Source organism: Lissotriton vulgaris, chromosome 7, assembly GCF_964263255.1.
Source record: "Lissotriton vulgaris chromosome 7, aLisVul1.2, whole genome shotgun sequence".
Taxonomy (NCBI): Eukaryota; Metazoa; Chordata; class Amphibia; order Caudata; family Salamandridae; genus Lissotriton; species Lissotriton vulgaris.
The window spans coordinates 246022783-246042963 of record NC_141695.1 but is presented as its reverse complement, the minus strand read 5'-3'; the positions used below and the strand labels follow the sequence as shown (position 1 = coordinate 246042963).

General features: G+C 43.8%; 1 protein-coding gene across 1 annotated transcript in view; it reads right to left on the bottom strand.

Moving 5' to 3' along the window:
- The window catches only part of LOC147701302 (uncharacterized), a 216765-nt gene that overhangs the window by 182406 nt on the left and 14178 nt on the right, over positions 1 to 20181 (bottom strand). The window contains exon 3 of the mRNA XM_086930025.1: positions 17920 to 17994. Coding sequence (XP_086786151.1) covers positions 17920 to 17994 — 75 coding nt within the window. The remainder of the gene's footprint in view (positions 1 to 17919; positions 17995 to 20181) is intronic.

Here is a 20181-nt window from a genome sequence, read left to right as displayed (position 1 = left end):
GTGTGGCCATGGTTTTCAGTGTATATACTTGATTTTATTATGTATATAAGTAGATGGATTTTTATGTAATCTTTTAGAGTAGCGCTCCTATTATTACAGATAAACCATAACATTGATTTGTTTCACAATATTTCAATCATGATCTTCATTTGTATTTATCTTCTTAGCCTGTATTGTAGTCTCTGTTTTTCAGTGTATCATGATGATATTCAATTATCAAAAATTGGAATAATGAAGGACTATGATATATATGTATTTCAAAAAGTACGTAATAGCTGAAGAGCAACAACAAGGCATTTAAGCCGCTCTAGGAATTTATGTACAAGACAATTATCAATGTATTAGTGCTTTTATAGTGGTTGTTATTGGTGCATCACAGGAGACTATCTGTATCACATACAAATCTGAAGAATGATTTTTTAGCCGTGAATCCACAATTAGTAGTCTGTTTTTCATTGTTATGGTCACAATGAGTCACATGTTGTGGAAGCAAAATTTATCAGCGGTCTCTATAGCGCATTGCATTATGGGAGCAAGGCTACCTGTGGTTGCCCAAACGCGTCATACGACCATGCCAAGGAAAATAAAAAGCGGATTAAGCACAAATCTCTGGTGTCTGTGTCCCTGTGGTGCTCGAACAGCGCATTGCCTGGGACTGGTATTTGCACATACACACAGACACACACATATATATACACACACACAGTGAAAAAAGAACAAAGGTTACAGAGAAGTTATAGTTAGGACCACATTTTACTCGTACATAACCAGAGAAATTCAACAGTAATAGTTTCCTGAGCTATTTATAACGAGATATCATCAGTGATGTCACTGGCCATGTCATCAGTGATGTAATATGTGAGGTCACAAGCAGTGCATTGCAGTGGCATAAGTAATAGGTAGCTCAGGTAAATATGACTGCTGAATCTTCCTGGTTTTGTACAAGTGAAATGTGAGTCTAACTATAAAGTGCCTGTAACCTTTGATTTTTTTTTCAGTGAATTTCTGTTTTTTTTAAATATATTTCCTAACTATAGTGTCCCTGTAACCTTTGTTTTTCTCAGTGAGTTTCTAAGGTTTCTTAAAATGTTTTTCATAACTGTAACCTAAAAACTTTAATAGTGAGTGTGTGAGAACCTGTGTGGGTATGTGAGTGCATATATGAGTAGGTGTGAGAGTTGGAGTAGGTGTTTGAGTCTCTGATTGGGTCTGTGAGTGGGTGCGCGAGTGTCTCAGTGGGTTTGTCAGTCTCTCATTGTGTCTGTCAGTTGATGCATCACTGTGTATCTGAGTTTCTAGGTGGGTTTGTTACCAGTGCATAAGTGTCTTAAAAAACAATTAGGATCCAGGTATTGCAGATTCATAGGTATAAGTTAAAGTAATTGATCATCATAAATTACACACTGGAGTCTTCTATACAAATATAATTTCATAATATATCAATAGAATAAATATACAGGGTACAACATCTTGCAGTGAGAGAATTTTATAATAGCAGAAAATATGTAAAAAGCTCTAAATCTTCAAGTCAGATGCCACACTAAGGGGCTTATTAGGGTAGTGGATTTTCTGCATCCTCTGGGCCGGCTGAAGCCACCGCCAGCCCGGAGGATGGGGAAAATCCGCTGCGGACCCACCAAAGACCCACCGCCACATTAGGATGGCTGGTGGGTCCTGGTTTCAGTCCGCTGCTTTTCCGCCGCGGTTGGGTTACAACCGCGGCAGAAAAGCTCTAATATGGTGGTGGTGTCTCTCAGACACCGCCAGCCATATTAGGATGGGTTCCAAAACATGCTTTTCCGCGGCGGGTTTTCCGCCGTGGAAAAGCATGTGGAACTTCACTGCAGGGGCCCGTTGTAGGGCCCCTGGGTGAAGGGGGGGTGGGGGTGCACATGGGGGTGCCTATGGTACCCCCCTGCATTTGTATACAGTAATCGGCAGGCACCGCACGGTGCCTTCCGCTTTCTGCATACAAATGCAATGTATGCATTTTTAACATTGCGGCGGGTGCAGCTTGAAGCCGCACCCGCCACAATGTTAAATATAGAGGATGTGACCGCCATGGTGGCAGTCACATCCTAATTGCACAGGAGGGAACTCCGCAGGCCATGCGGAGGTTCCCTCCTACTCTGGGGTCGCGGACGGACGCAGACTATCCCGGCCGCTGTGTTTAATTAAACCAACTGTTCCTGTTTTGCCAAAATGCATCTAATCTTTTATTTTTTAAGATAAATTCACATTCAAGCAACATCCCCCCAACTTTTAGCCTGCTTGCGTCTATGCTTTGCTTTATCTTTTTGTTGGCCAGAGTACTCTGAGCACTTAACCATTGCTAACCAGCGCTAAAGTGCATGTGCTTCTCCCCTAAACATGGTGACTTTGGTGTATACATGATTGGCATATTTAATGTATCTTTAAGTCCCTTGTAAAGTGGTATACCATATACTCAGGGCCATTAATCTAAATGCTACCAGTATTCCTACAGCAATGGTTGTACGACCCACACAAGTAGCCTGTAAAACAGCCTGTGTGTGCAGTTTACCGCCACATTGCTATGACATTTAAAACCACTTGCCAAGCCTTAAACTCCCTTTTTATTACACATAATTCACCCTTAAGGTAGACCCTAAGTGACCCTAATGGCATGGTGCTATACAACTGAAAGGCAGGACATGTTTTTTTGAGTTTTACTGCTAAATTTGTTTTGTACTCCTGTTAGGTTGACTCCTCACATAGGCTAGCACTGGGGATTCCTTAAAACACCTTTTACGCTGTAATTCCTGATCAGAAAGGGGTAGCTACAGCATGTTTCACATCTTTGGAATAGTGGTGTTAAAGCCTCTTTGATGGGTTTGACATTGCCATTTCTGAAATTCCACTTTTTTAAAGTGGACATTTCTCTGCTCCTAACTTTGGTCTGTGTGACTGCAGCCTGTCTCCATTACACATTGTGCTGGGTAACAGCTACACTTTGTGCATTCCCTCTAGATAGCCACAAACACAGGAAGAGCTGGGTGTGAGAGATGACTCATCTGTATTCATCTGCATTCTGATAGCCTTGCTGGAAGGGGAGGAGGTAAATCACACTTAGATCTGAATAGGGTGTGTCCTATCTTAAAACAAAGGACTGATTCCCCCACAGATAGCCTGGCAAACAGTAGTGGGTTGACAGGGATCTGTGTGCACCTTAGGGAGTTCCTTTGAAGTCACCCCCTACATCAAAGGCACTTTTGGGTATCTGTACCAGGGCTCTGACCTTAACAAACCAGTACGCAACTGGAGATGGAAAGAACTCTGCTGGAGTAAAGGCTGCTGTGCTGTAAGGATTGCCACTTTGTTGTGACTTTCTCATCTGAGGAGCTGCTTCTCTGCTTTCCTGAGTTGCTGTGCTGCCTCTTGATCTCTGCCCTGCTGAGGACAAGGGCCTGACCCATCTCACTTGAGCCAAGAGTGACTCCAAGAGCTTGCTAGCTTACCTCCTATTTTCAGAAGTCTCAGGGAAAATAAAAGACCACCCTCAATATTGCTAGTACTGCTGGACTCTGCCATCTGTGAGTATTACCCTTGCCTGAGGTGCCCCATCCAGTCCTGGGCCTCAAAAGTGGGTTCTGCAGCTGAGTTCTGCAAATACCACTGCATTGCCTCAGCTAAGGGAGAATTCCTGCTGCATCGCCATTCGATGCCAACACAGAGGCTGCTCAATGACAATCAGATCCACAACTGACATAGCTCGATGATGATCTATTGCCTTCACTTCAACAGAGCTCGATGATGATGTGGATCACCCACTGCACATCTCAAGGATGATGCAGTAGACTCTCTATGTCGACAAAAGCTCCAGTGAAAGAATCTCTTCAGCAGGTCCATCGTGGGTCCTGTAGCCGGACTGCCCTCCATCGCAGTTGGCCTGATCTCTGAATGTGCACCAGTCCCTCATCGATCTACTGTAATCTTTTGATCGCAACTGACTTCTAAGCTCGGGTTTCACATTTAATCTTTAAAAAATTCATGTCTCGAATTCTACTTTTTGGATTTTTGTCATTTCATTTTGGTCTTGGTTTAATGAGATAAATATTCTCTGTTTCTCTAAACCTGTTTGGAGTCTTTTTGAGGTGCTTTCATTGAGTAACTGTAATTTATGTGTTGCACAAATACTTTACACATTGCCTCTGAAGTTACTCCTGCCTGTTCTGTTCCAAGCTACCAGAGGGTGAGCAGAGGTTAATTTTGGTTGTGTCTGTGACCTACCCTGACTAGGATTGTGGTGCCTACTGGAACAGGGTGCAAACCTCTGGCAACTAGAGACCCAATTTTTAACACTGGTGGAAGTAGTTTGCAGATTGTTGTGGAACCAACTCTTGGAAGGAAATACGAAGTTCAATTATTTTGTGGAAGCATGTTACCATTTGTCCAAGCACAGGCAATGGCTTAATGACTACAAATAATACACTGGGAACTAATGAAAATTATTAATGCCACCGAAGAAGGGTTCAATGCAGTCAAGGAATAACTACTTACTATAAGAGGGATGAAGATGCAGCACCGTTATGTGCAGGGCCGGACTGGAAACAGAAACCGCCCCTGGCAAACTGCTCAGCTGCCCCCTGTCCCGCACCCCCGGGGTGAGGAGGAGTGAAGCTGAGCAGTTTGCGTGGGTCGGTTTCGGACGATTTTGTTACAGGGGGCTGACATTGCCGACCCCGGGTAACAAAAACGGCCCCCAGGGGCCCAAAACCAGCCCGGCCTACTGGGGAAACGACCGGTGCCCGCTGTGGCCAGTCTGGCCCGGGTTATGTGCTGGACCTTCTAATGGCCATGGATGGAGTGGTGTGCACCAAGGTTGGGACCGAGTGCTGCTTGATTGTCTCTACAAATGATGAGGACAATGGAACTTTAACGGAGGCAATATGAACACTGTACAACCTGCAGAGGATGATGAGAAATGAAGGAGGGGCCCCTGCTGAGTGTTTCTCAGGGTGGGTGGTTTGATTGGTTGACATTGTGGATGTCTGAACTGTTCAAAGCCTTGTTGCCAAATACTGTGGTACTGTTGTAAAAGGGTAAGCACCAAGATAGGAGGAGTTTTCACCGTTAGGTCCCACACCCAGGTTAAAGACGCTGCAGGTAAAATGTATCAGTTACTGTCCATTAACAAAAGAGAGACAGAGAAGGTGGATGATATATCAAGTGGGGGGAATGCAGACATGAAACTTCAAAACACATTACATAAGTGTGACAACCCCCACCCAGCCTTAGCATCAACACATGTTACAGAGAAGTACGAGGTCAGAGAGCAATTTAAACCAGTACTGTAGGAAGCAAGATAAGGCAGGCCAAAGAACCACTAAGGATAGTAAACACCAGAGGAATCAACTATATTAACGGTTAACATGTTCTGAAGGTTCAAGATGGTTCAATTCGGAAGAAGCATAGATGATATGTCATATATAGAACTGTGTAGATAAGATTTTTATAGGCCGGGAAACGTCTTATTAGCTTACTTTGCAAAAAATTAACATGTGAGTCACTATGGGTTTTACATATAAAAGAAGTCACCTGCGAGAAGCAAATATGAGTTCAGTTGTCAGTTCTACGGTGTTGACTGTTCTCTCGGCCATTTGCAATTAAAACCATATCATATTGCCAACAGAATTGCGCCCTCTGCTGATCCAAGTTAACAGGTATCCCCCCATTCTCAATCCCAGCTGTTTTTTTCTTTATAGAATAACCTTCCCAATGTCTCTGCTCCTTGCCCCGATCCAGCACATATCCAACCTACGCATGCAGTACCATTTATTTGCAAGGTGCACTGCAAAAGGTAGAATATACAATGCAATGAAGTGCAAAGAGAGAAGGCTGCATATAAATGGTGTGTGATGGCAACAAGGGGAATGTGATCAGAAAGTGTAGCCCCAGAGATTAAGCATCTCCTAGCATATTAAACTGCCATTAGTGGGCAAGGCGTACTTTAGTTTTCCCTTGTATGAAGTTTTATAACTTTCCACAGTCTAGTCTTGACAAATTTAAAGACTGTACAAGGACAATTAAATCCGCTTCTGGCATGTAAGCTTTTATCACACACAGGAGCTTTAATATAGCCTTATATCCTGCTACAGAGAGCTATACCTGCTGTTAAAGGCCCTGAACCTGAGTTATAGGCACGAGCCGCAGGTTCGTAACACAGCAGACGGCATAACAATCACTTTTGTAATGGAGTAATGCATCCGCAGAACTCTATTTCATGCCCTTTTCTTTAAGTGGAATAAATTTAAGATGGTGGTCAGCCATTCTGCTTTGGCTGTTCAAGAGTCTGTGCAAACTGTGTCATTTCATCACAAGAATGACTCTGTGTAGTCTGCCTATTGGTAAAATGAAATGCCTGAACTACAGTGTAGGCCCTAAGCGCTTTAAGGTACATGTAGAAAAGTATAGGTATGAGAATGAACGCTTGATGAGTCCTTTACAGCAAGTACACTAGGCTACAGTGAGGGAGATGGGTTGATTTTTATCTATTGATAATGATTGGTTTAGTGAACTTCTGGTGATCAGATTGCTCTGACAAGTGTCATAATATATTTTTTTACTCTAGTGTCAAGGAATTGTGAAGGTTTCTCAAATGTTTTGATAAAACCATTAATGTTTAAAGAATTGAGGGGATTGATAATCTGTTAGACAGTTTCTGAAAGTTTAGTTTTACAATTTTTGGCAGAGTTAATTTGACTTCCAAGGATTAAAGACTTCATTTTGATTATGTGCTTTCAGAATAAGCATAGGTTTTCTGGATTAGATAATCAGGGATTTTTTTCATCAAGAATGCGTCACTGTCCTAGAGGATTTGCTTTCCTCATATAACTCCTCACTGCATAGATTTCCCACATTTTGTTCCTTTGTCTTATAAAGAGCAATGTCTTGTGTGTTATCTGTCCCATTCTGGTTCTAGTGGGTGGTAAGGGAGGTAAACTGCATATTAGTGGAAGTTGCTGGTAGATTCATCGAGACTGACACTGCAACATTAGGGATGTTAATATGTTTAGTGTCTTGGAAATGTGTCTGCATCCAGTTTGGTTAACTAGTGGTTATAGTATTTGAGAATAAGAAGGATAAGGTACTTTGAAAGTAGACCAGGTCACTTGGTTGGGTTCCTCTTTATGGACTGTGCCCCCTCACAAGGTTATGAGACTGGGGTTGGAGCCGTTCTCATGCCTTCTATCGTTACAATGTTGTATCAGATCACATGATCACAGAATCACCTGATCTGGACCAAGCGTGAGGCCCTTTGAAGTCTGGGTACAATGATGTACATAACGAACGAGTACCTGACATCTCGGACCCGGGTGATTCTGTGGACCAGGTTGGGGGCGTCAACCTTTCTGGCCGCCTCTTCTCGAGTTCATGTCTCAGCCGTGTCGGATTTGCCATTACTACCGACTTGTGCCTTTGTTTTACTCCATGACCACAGCCCCGTACCTTCTACACCGGGGGGCTGGTGTGACACTATACTGGCCCGCGGTCATGAGCTTCTACTTTTGCCACTTAGCAATTACTACCAATGAGGACACAAGGCATCCTGTGCCCGCATGTGTACTCACCACCCGGAGGGGATGTATCACATGTTTTACCCCTCTACAGGACATCAGCAACATGATGTCTCATCACCGAGGGTAATGGTGATAGAACTCGCTCTAATACTAGGCGGGTGAGTGATTTGACATCAAGTGGACCACAGTGGTCGGTGTTTTTACTGTGATGACAGTTTGATACCAGTCATAAGTAAACTCGTTCACAATATTTTTAAAACCCCATTTTTAACTTCCCTGCACTTATCATGTTAATGGGATAGTACTCACATCCCGTTTACCTTAACCCTCAGACAGTTGACACTTATTAGTGAGTACCTTATGGATGACAGTGTGATTCTGTTTGTGTTTAATTGACTGGATCCCTCCTGAGGCGGAAGCCGGGAGGTGGCCTGCTGCATTTGTATAACTCTGCTGATTAATAGCGTGTGGTTCACGGAATTTTACAGCTGCGATTTTAAAAATTACATTTGCACATTCCCTCAGCATTTATTATAATTTTGCCCTTGTTACTCCCTTTGTCACGCACTTTGGTGGTCACAGCCGATCTTAGGGCTGAGTACCGAGTCCCGGGAGAATATTCCCGACAGCGGATATCTTGGGTTGGAGGCGGCAGCGTTGTCAGCGCTCTAGCCATCATTATTTAAGGAGCTCACTAAGAACAGACGCGAGATTCTGTTTGTGTTTAATTGACTGGACCCCTCGTGAGGCGGAAGCCAGGAGGTAGCCTGCTGCATTTGTATAACTCTGCTGATTAATAGCGTGTGGTTCACGGAATTTTGAAGCGGCGATTTTTAAAATTACATTTGATATTTGATATTTATTAGCATTTGTAAAGCGCTACTTTCGCTCCGGAAGGAGCATCTTGGCGCTAAGCATACAGATGATCGACTATGGGGAGCATGGATCAAATGGCTGCGAGAACTGAGGGGTCAGATTGAGAGTAAATCCAAGTCTTCAGGGATTTCCTGAAAAGGCTTTCGGAGGGGGCATGCCTAAGATTGGGGGGGAGACGATTCCATTCCTTAGCAGCAAGAAATGAGAAGGTCTTTCCGCCCTTGGTTTTTAATTTTATTCGGGGTACAGAGATGAAATTTGCGCCTGATGACCTCAAGCAGCGAGTTGGAATATAACGCTGGAAGCGCTTGATCAGGTAAGATGGGCCCGTACACCTGGTGGCTTTAAAGACAGTAACTAGAAGCTTGAATAAGATTCTCTTATGGAGGGGCAGCCAATGGAGGGCGTTGAGGGCTGCAGAGGCCGAGGACCTGCGGGGAAGTTTCAGGACAAGCCTGGCTGCTGCGTGTTGAACACTTTGTAATTTTTTAAGAGAGGATTTCTTAATGCCTGCTAGGAGGCAGTTACAATAATCCAGCCGGGAGAGGATAAGCGCCACCGCGACTGATTTCCTGGCTGAAATGGGCAAGAAATTAAAAAATTTCTTTAATTGCCTGATCAGACTGAAACAGCGCCCTGCGGTAATACGGATATGCTCATCGAAGCTAAGGGATGCGTCGAATGGAACTCCCAGATTGCGGGCTGAAACAACCGCGCTCGGTGGTGCTTCGGAGTTGTGAGGCCACCAGTCTTTGGGGGAAAAGAGTGTGCCTTTACCGAGGGGTATTATCTCGGTTTTGGCGCTGTTGCATTTTAGATGATTCAGGTTAAGCCAGGAAAAGACTTCTGACAGGCAGTTTTGAAATCTAATGGCAACATCAGGGAGTCTTTTGTCAATAGTGACGACAAGCTGGGTGTCGTCAGCGTAGGATGTCACAAGAATCCCATGAGACTCGATCAACGTAAGAAGGGGGGCCATATATACATTAAAAAAGAGAGGGCTCAGGATGGAACCCTGAGGCACACCTGAGATGATGGATCGTTCGCCAGAAAGAAAAGAGCCTAAGGAAACCGTTTGAGAGCGGTTGGACAGAAATGACATTATCCAAGCAAGCGCGGAACCCGAGACACCAATCTCACGCATTCTATTGATTAGAATCGCATGTGAGATGGTGTCGAAGGCCGCGGTTAAGTCGAGCAGGATGAGGACAGCCTGCCTGCCCTCATCCTGCAAGAACTTGATGGAGTCTGATAACTCAATCAGAGCGGTTTCTGTGGAATGGCCAGGGCGAAAGCCGGATTGCTGTGGGTGCAGGATACGTTTGTTTTCCACAAAATTTTTTAATTCCTCATGGACTAATTGCTCGGTGATTTTGCCTAGCGCCGGGAGAAGGGAAATTGGGTGCATATTAGACAAATCAGTAGGGGATTTATTTTGCTTTTTCATGAGGGGCTTAACTATGGCCTTCTTCCAATCAGTAGGAACAATACCGGAGTTGAGGGATTCGTTCACAATAGCATTGATTAGGGGGTTGACGGCCTCAATAAGGTGGTGCAGGATGACTGGGGGGCAAGAGTCCGTAGGGGCTCCTGATTTACAGGCCAAAATAGCTTTTTGCGTTTGCTGTAGGGAAACTGGTGTGAATTGATTTAGTAAGGGAATAGTTGTGTCAGGCTCTCGGGTTGACGTGGGTAAGGTGGGGAAGTCCTTATGAATATTATTAATTTTCTCCTCAAAGAAATCTGCGATTTGATCGCAGAGGGTTTGTGAGGGAGGAATTTCAAGTGCCAGTGCTTTGGGATGAGTGAAAGATTTTACAATGTTGAAAATCGTTTGTTGTTTCTGATTAGCTGAGTCTATTGCTAGAGTGAAGAATGCCTTTTTTGCTTTTTTTATATTGGAAAGATATTGTTTTCTCTGGAGAATGTGTAAGGATCTGGCAGTAGGGTCGTAGGTTTTTCTCCATTCTCTCTCCAAAAGCCTACACTTAAGGTGACAGTCAGTGAGGGCCGGAGTATACCAGGGGGCATTGGGCTTCTTTTTACCTCGAACTGGTTTTTGAGTAGCAGATTTTGAATTGGCGGAGACCACTCTGTCAATCCACAGGTGAAAGTTTGTGGAATCTAGTGATGCGTCTCCCATAATAGGAGGGGGGGACAGCCAGTTGGGGGTTAAGTTTGATGCACTCAGCTACCTTCTTCCAATTGGCGGGGAAGGGGGTGTAAGAGTGTTTAATGGGGGGAGAGAGCAGGGTTTTGGTTTTGATGGAGAAAGGAATGAAACAGTGATCTGTCCAAATTTGTGGTAGTGGGGGAGAGACATCTAAGGAGGCCAGGTTTGTACAAATACCGTCCAGAGTGTGCCCGGCACAATGAGTAGGATGGGAGACTGATTGGGAGAGCCCAAAAATCTCAAGGGAATGGCGGAAGTTAAGAGTGTGGGGGTCAGTACAGGATTCCAAATGAATATTGAAATCCCCTAGGAGGGTGAAGGTGGGGTAGTGGGTAAGAAGGGCTGCCAGAGTTTCGTCAAGGGAGTCCAAGAATGAAGAGGCATTTCCAGGGGGGCGATAGACAAGTCCTCCTGAAAAGGCGGAGGAAGAACTGATTTGGATAACAAATCCCAGGGACTCACAATCCTTGAGGGCGGCCAGATCGAATGTATGGCACTTGAATGATTTCTTTACAATGATGGCCAGCCCGCCTCCCCGACCAATGGGTCTGTCCTGCCTGAGGATGGTAAAGTCAGGAGGGAGGGCGGTTGCAAGATCAGGGTTGGAGGCATCGTGCAGCCAGGATTCAGTAATGAATAGGGCATCCAGATCGGCTGATACAATAAGATCATGAATGTCTTGTCCGTGGCGCGCTAAAGATCTGGCGTTGATGAGGCCACCATTGAAAGAGGTTGTCTTGTGACAAGGAAGAAAGGGAAGGGGAAGAATAGTGCTGACGGGACTAGAGGATGACCAACCACATGAACGGCAGATAAAAGGGCCCCAGAGGTGGTCTGAAAAGGAATGAAAATGACAGGAAGGACTGGGTAAGGTGGGGCGCATAGAAAGCAGCACAGAGGAGTCGTACCTGAGGGCTGGGGGTGTAGGAGCAGCATGGCCCGCGCCCGGCGCATTCCTGGCACGGACGGGCGCAGACGGGCTTAGCTTAGGCGCGGCTTCGGCGCGCGACCGGCGCGCCCGCTGCACCAGCCCGCTGCGCCGTCTGAATGGGTGACACATTATATAGGAAAGAGGGAGGGCGGGAGGACGGCGCGACTATAGCGCTGACCTCACCTTCCTCACTCAAGATGGCGCCCACCGCCGAGTGATGTTGAATTCAAAGCGGCAGGGCTGAAACAAGAGGAAGAGAGGGTGTGAGAGGTGTCAGAGTGCCTGTCTTCTCAATTCCCCTTAAACTAACAGCCCCCAAAGTTAAAAAGCGGCGATTTTAAAAATGGTCTAAAAACGCTCCAATTGCTATGCAGGGAAGGCTGAAATGAATGCGCCTCAAATCGCGTTTATCCAGCTCATCAGCAGCTCGCAGCCCCAGTTCCCCTCACCAGGGAGAGCATCTGTAAGGCAGGGAACGCTGGTAAAAACACACCTAAATACAATGGGAGGGCGGGTGGACGGCGCGACTATAGCGCTGACCTCACCTTCCTCACTCAAGATGGCGCCCACCGCCGAGTGATGTTGAATTCAAAGCGGCAGGGCTGAAACAAGAGGAAGAGAGGGTGTGAGAGGTGTCAGAGTGCCTGTCTTCTCAATTCCCCTTAAACTAACAGCCCCCAAAGTTAAAAAGCGGCGATTTTAAAAATGGTCTAAAAACGCTCCAATTGCTATGCAGGGAAGGCTGAAATGAATGCGCCTCAAATCGCGTTTATCCAGCTCATCAGCAGCTCGCAGCCCCAGTTCCCCTCACCAGGGAGAGCATCTGTAAGGCCATTCCCTTAGCATTTATTATAATGTTGCCCTTTGTACTCCCTTTCTCACGCACTTTGGCGGTCACAGCCGATCTTAGAGCTGAGTACCGAATCCCGGGAGAATATTCCCGACAGCGGACATCTTGGGTGGGAGGCAGCAGCGTTGTCAGCGCTCTAGCCATGTTTATTTAAGGAGCTCACTAAGAACAGATGCGAGATTCTGTTTGTGTTGAATTGACTGGACCCCTCCTGAGGCGGAAGCTGGGAGGTAGCCTTCTGCATTTGTATAACTCTGCTGATCAATAGCATGTGGTTCACGAATTTTAAAGCGGGGATTTTTTTTTAAATTACATTTGCACATTCCCTTAGCATTTATTATCATTTTGCCCTTGTTACTCCCTTTCTCATGCACTTTGGCGGTCACAGCCAATCTTAGGGCTGAGTACCGAGTCCCGGGAGAATATTCCCGACAGCGGACATCTTGGGTAGGAGGCGGCAGCGTTGTCAGCGCTCTAGCTATCATTATTTAAGGAGACGGGCGCTCTCCACGTAGTGGACGCGACTAGTGGATGCACCGCATCAGCGCCGGAGTCACGCCAGAGTCCAGCCCGTCTGCGTCTCGAACGGGCCCAGGGCCATGGCCCAGCTACCGTCACCATATGATGAACAAAATCAGGTAATATCTCCTATAGATTTATGCGGATGTAAACGTATGTTTACACCCATAAAATATAACTTTGAGCAACTGCGGGCTTTGAGACCTCCCCTGATTACTACTTGCAACACACTGCACTTAGGCAGGGTCAAGGCAGTTTGCCAAAATTGCAATTTTTCAATAACTCCAGTCGGGACAAAAGCTACTGAAAATAGAGACGGATTGAAAAAACATCCTGAGCCTAAAACAAAAACTTTTTCCTTTCTTAGCCTGAACGGTCGTTCCCTACCTAAACACAAAGCTGAGATCTTCAATCTATTGATGGACGAAGAACCCGACGCCCTGTTTCTAACAGAAACATGGCTCCAGGAAAATTCAGGGCCTGAAACCGCCGAAGCCCTCCCAGATCAGTATGCCATTGTAAGACTAGATCAGAAAAATCAGTTAGGTGGAGGGATCGCTATTATATTTAAGAAAGATTATAACTGCGAGTTTACTCAATTACCCTGCCCTGGCTATGAAGCAGGTATTTTTAAACTTGTCCTCGCCCCAAATTACACATTATCTGGAGCGCTTATATATCATCCACCAGGGACAGCGACAAATTGGGTGGCAAGCCTTCCTGACCTTATCGGTCCTTTGGTTATGAAAACTGCTAACTTTTCTATTATTGGGGACATGAACCTACATTTTGACAATCCGAACTGTCAAAAAGCTACAGAACTCATGGCGGACCTAGCGTCCCTCAACTTAACCTTGAGGAATACTGGACCAACACATAGCGCTGGTCACTTTCTTGACCCGATTTTCTCAAATATTAAGGATATGGCCACCTTCCATGCTCTACCTATTGATTGGTCAGATCATTTTCTTATTAAATTTTCATTCCAAATCATGCTGCCTAGTAAGGAAACTTACCTGTACATAGTCAATTCATTAGAAATTGGAAGAAATTAGGTATTGACACCTTAAATACCTTCCTTGATACACATACTCCTTGCTCTAAGTCATCGGTCCAAAACCTGTCTGTAACAGTTCAAAAATTGCACATGACAGCCATCGACACATGCCTACCTAAAACCAAATTGAAATGCAAAAACCATCGATCTCCTGCTCCGTGGTTTAATGAAATACTGAAGCAAGAAAAAACTAGGTGTAAAAACTCAGAACGCATGTGGAAAAAGACCTATTCTCCAGAAGCCAAAAAAGAATATAAAATCAAATTGGCCAAATACCAAGCGCTCTGTAGTAAATCCAGAGCGGAATTCGTATGTACTACTATTACGGAGGCCCTAAATCAATCCAAAATACTTTTTAAAATGGTGAAAGAGCTAGCCGGCTCAAAAACAGTACAAACCCCGCCAGATTTAAATAAGCAACAATGCGACCTATTAATTATGTTCTTTGTCAATAAAGTTGACAAAATTTACCAAGAAATAAAACTAGCTCAGAACAAACACCATCAGGTTAACATGACCTCCCCTAATGCATTTTCTGCTGTACTGAGTAACCAAACTGACAAGCAACTCCCCTATGCCCCGACTAGTATAATAGAAAGTTGGCCTGTGCTTTGCACTGACACTGTCATTGAGCTTCTTAGTACCATCAAATCAGGATCGCCAAATGACCCATTGCCATGCTCGGTTTTTAAACAACCTAATAAGAAGTCTATGGACACAATCACAGACCTTTTAAATGTATCCCTTCAGAAGAATGTGTGCCAAACGAATGGAAACACGCCATGATCCACCCTTTGCTAAAGAAAGCTGGAGCTGACCCAAACTTGCGCTCAAATTTTCAACCAATCTCCTTACTACCCATATTTGCAAAAATACTTGAAAAGCACATACACCGGTCTCTTACTGAATTTATTACAACCCAAGATCTGCTGCCTTCCCAACAGTCAGGCTTTCGATCTGGTTTCTCCACAGAGACAACCTTACTTGGTGTTACAGAGAACATTCGTTCCATGTTGGACAGAGGTGAAACAGTGGCACTGGTACAATTGGACCTTAGTGCTGCATTTGATACGGTATCACATACTGTATTAATGCGGACACTATACCTAATATGTATCAGACGAGCTGCCATCAATTGGATTAAATCATTTCTGGACAAACGTACTTTCCAAGTCTTCGCACGCTCTGCTTGTTCAGACATCCAGACATTTAAACATGGAGTACCACAGGGCTCCATATTAAGCCCCTTACAATTTAACCTATATATGAGTCCGCTTGCAAAGGTAGCGGAAGAGGCTGGACTACAAATGTTTTCCTATGCTGATGATTCTCAGCTGCTCTTCTCGCTTTCCTCTGCGAAAAATGACAGCCCATCTATTCTAAAACAAGGACTTGTGAAAATTGCAAGTTGGATGCAAGAGAATTTTCTTAAGCTAAACGGTGACAAGACTGAAGTAATGATCCTAGGTAAAGATAAAGAACTATGGGGCCCCCAACATTGGCCACAAGAAATGGGCCTTCTTCCGGTTCCGGTACTGCAGGCCCGTAACCTAGGTATCATTGTGGACGACTCCCTTAATATGCACCAACAAGCAGTGAAGACATCTGCCACCTGTTTGCAATTTTAAAATGGCTTAAGAAGATCTGCTGGATGTTGCCAGAATCCACAAAGAAAACAGTAATCAATGCTTTAATCACATCTAGGCTTGATTACGGCAATGTACTATACTTAGGGGCAAAGAAAGAAACGGTTCGCAGACTGCAGACAGTCCAAAACGCGGCTGCCAGACTGTTATGCAAAATCCCTTATACGACATCGACCTCTAAGTACATTCGCGATCTACACTGGCTTAGAGTGGAGAATCGGATTAAATTTAAATCTCTCTGCTTTATGCACAAAATCTCCACTAAAACTACCCCAAAATACTTGCAAAGTCTAGTGCATCCTTACCATCCTTCCCGAGCCCTCCGGTCTGCCTCAGCTAAGCATTTTGTAATTCCCAGAATCAAACTGTCAAGAGTGGGTGGAAAATCTTTTTCGTTTCTTGGACCCACACTGTGGAATGCAGTGCCACTCTCTGTACGAAATGAGGCTAGCTACATGAAGTTCAGGAAAGCCCTAAAGACCTGGCTGTTTAACATCTGAAACATGCCCAGCTAGAAACAAACCAATGAATCAGTAGCGCCGGTAAACCCTTTGTGGGGTAGCTGTTGCACGATACAAATGAAATAAATAATAATAATAATATATTATTCTTCATGTCGTCCTCTGCAGGTTTCCACACGAAGGAACTAGGCACATTCTGAACTAGATTAACTTTTGGACTTCTAGCAGTATAGATAGTTTCCCCGATTTTTGGTCCTGAAGAATTGCAGAGTATCAGTTTGAGCTCCTAAGCATGAAACATGTCGACTATTTGGTAGAGTAGGTGACTGCTTCTGCGGACCCTAGAGCTGCTTCAAGCAACCACTCGCTTTGTATGTTTTTAACCCAAGTAGGTTACCACTTCGTTAAAAATATTTTTTGTGGACTACTCAACCTATTTTTTAACATCACTTGAGCACATCTACACAACCCACCCCTACTCCCTAGGGCCCTCACCCCCACTGCACCATATGGCAGGAATAAAAGATCCCTGACAAAGAGCCCCTTTAAGGGTGCCCGTTGGGTGTTGCTCCGCCCACCCAACGAGGGACAAATGCCATATGATGAAGCATGACACCTAGCTGGCTGGGTGTGTGAGGCCTTTAAATTCTGAAAGGAGCATTTCCCTCTGGTGTGCCTCCACTCACTTTTCGTTGTCAACTGTCTTAACGTTCGAATTTTTACTCTGGGGAACTGTGCATTTCTTTCTTGTTTGATACCGTGTTAACAAACCAGCCCCTACAGAGCATGCTTGGGAGATCCTGCAGCATATGTTTGTTTTTTATGGTCTATTGGTATTTCGGTTTTGAATTTTTTAGCCATCTTTATGCAAGAGTTCGATTTATTTTAGCTTCTGAAAATTCTGATGCATGCCCTTACCCATTGTACACTTACTACATCCAGTGTCAAACTGGTTGGCTGCATGTGGCCAACTGAGTGGTGTCTGAGAATATGTGTTTAAGTTTTTGAATCCTGCTGTAGCTTATAAATAGCCTATAAAGACCTTGTTCAGTAGTGCAGGCAATGGCAGCTTGCAACTACTAGGGATATTGTCTTGTGCAGCTTCTTGTAATTAGTGGTTCCTATGTTTGAATTGCTTTCCACAGTTCTGATGGTGATAAAAAGTGCACTGTACGCAACTGATTGCCGCAAATGAGGGATGTGATGTTCACAGTCAGGTAGGTCCAGTACTGCCAAGCTTTTTGTCCCTTATAAAGTGTCTGGTTGTACACATGGTAGACCAGAATGAGGATTGTACTGTAAATAGTAAATAGCAGTTAGTGAAGAGACTGAATGTGTCAATATAATGAGTGTTACAAGAAAAATTGTATCACATAACAAAACCATTGTACAGTGTGGTGTATATGTAAATGTAAATGTAGTGTATTTTGTAAAGCGCACAGCTGCCCCAACGGGGCATCCCGGCACTGTATAACGCTGTGGAACCCTTCCTGGCTCTCCCTGTGAGATGCCCCTCCTGGGCAACCCCAAGGTGAAGCCAGGCATCCCAGTGTTGTAGGGGCCGTTGTGGAGATTAAGCAAGCTATTGCCCAGAGTTGCAGCGTGGGACCCATGATTAGAGTAGGCGCCGAGGCAAGAATTATCGAGTCCGCGGACATTGAGTCCAAGACACTGCCGCGTCGGGACTTGAACCCTGGTTCCGGGCCTGATCTCTGCTTCAGAGTCTGCCGCTCTAACCAGTGAGCCACACTTCTCCATATGTGTTTTATCTCACTTACTCACAAATATCCATTACAGAGAATCTAAGATGTTATTTATATCATTAACTCTTATATGTTAAGGGTAAAAGAGGTCAAACGAACACTTACCAGAGATTACCGTGAAGAATGTTTGCAGTAATAGAAGAATCCATAGCATGTTTAATGACTTTCTCCGGCCTACACCTAATAGTGAAAATTACAAACATTAAAATGCAAAATCCTTTTTTCTGAGGCAAATTTATAATTTTGAACTTGATTTATTAATGTTGCTCTTAGATTTGTTCCCAACGTACCTGTGCATTCAAAACAATGCATTTGTGTACCTTATTCACTTAGCTGACCAACTTATAAAGTAACAGTCCTATCACATAAAAACAGCTGTTTTGCATGGTAATGCAAAGTAAAATATTGTGATGCAATGAGACAAATTACAGAATGTACAAATATCTGTCTGAATACTGGAAGATTGCTTGGACCACATATATGCAGTGAAGTTGGGAACAGGCACACACTGCATAATTACCCATACCAATTTGAAAAAGAAAAGAGTGTTTGCACATCTGGGTCATTGTTCTCCCACACTTGCCTACCGAACCTAATCACCAATGTCACAGAATTTTGGCTCTCAGTTATAAAGACGACTTTTGTACAACAGTCTATTTTCTGCTTTATAATCATGCAATAATGTTATGGGGGGTGCGACGGAATTCCCACAATCACTACACTTCCATTCATTTTAACGACTTTTACTGTAAAAAACATAAACCAAGACACAGTCAGTTATACATTATATAATATTCAGTAAATGATGTAGAAATAGCAAAAAATGCCCCAATTTCGAATTAAGTTTAAGTAGTTTCCCTTAAATTTTGAGATTTTAGGTTAGATTTGCTAAGCGCATTTGATTATATTTCATTTCATGTTCCTAAAGAGAAGATATTTTAAATTCCAGCATGACAACACCCTATAATTGCTAAAGATTATACAATTAGATGTAATTATCTCACTTCTGGCTCGGTCTTTTAGGACATGCCAACAAGTCAACAAGAACCATGAACTTTCTTGCTATAGTTAAAATGTATTGATCTCAACTTTGGTAGTTTACTTAGTATATCTCTACTGAAAATAGTTTGCAGAAATTGGACAGACTTGATACCATTTTTACACCATTTTCTTTAAATATAAAATGAACAAATGCCTCCACTTTGAAATATGGAAACAATGAAAGTCAACTTTATCGTAACCTTCTGATCAGAAACCTATCTTCAGTAGTAGGAATAATTCCTAAATATGGTGCTCTCAGTATGATATATTGTATTGTATTGTATTGTAATTGCATTTATATAGCGCTTACTACCCCTGACAAGGCGTTTAAGTGCTTTTTCGGCGAGTAGCACGCTACTCCGGAACCCATAGAGGATTAGTGTTGAATTAGTAGTATGAAAAAATATCTATGATGTAGACATGTTCTTTGCTTCCAAAAATCAAATTTCTAAAATATTGTTGCATCAACTTCTCTTGGCACATTGGTGGTCTACGCGTACCTTATTAGTACAGTGGAATATTGAGAGCTTCACTGAAGACAATGGAGCGACTCAGGGCCAATAAAGGCCCGAATATGCCTCTGGCTACAGCACTGCAATGCTTGTCCTTCTGTTACTCCATGTTTAATTTAGAACATTATACCTCCAGTTTGTACATTTTATAACCCTTCTGACTTGAGCTATACCAGTTGGTAAAACTCTCACCCTAGTTATAGGCCTGAGCTATAACTAAGCTTCATAACCTTTAAACTTAAACTACCAGTATATCCCTCACCAGCGAGCTATACAGCTATAGTAAAACTAAAACTAAAGGACCAAAGAACATGCACAGTTGCCTGTTAGTAGTGGCTGTAAACATGGCTACAACTTTTACCTTCTAAATGTTGATGTGATATCATTTCCCCTTAGGGACTCAGATATTTTATGGAAACCATGTTGCTACTGCTGGTATGTTGCACACACTACTGACTTGGCGCAGTAATGCATCACTGCATACAGTGGGTAACTCTGAAATGAGAAAACAAAGGCAACAGTGTATAGCACTGACACTCCAGCCCCTATGAAAAAACGGCCTGAATATAGTTTGTCAACGAAACATTCCTGGACTAAGATTGTTACAATTACATAGGTACAGACCCTGCAGCATGTAGCAATCTTCTGCTAAAACTGTTGCAACTAGACCCAACTGCATTACAAGGGACAGAAGTGAAATACTGTTTTGGTCGTTCTGAAACCAGCTGATCTCATGTTTTTGAAGAACTGCAGACATTTCCTGCAGCATTTTACGCTGTAGTGGGAAGATATACTACAAAAAGCTTATGTCTAA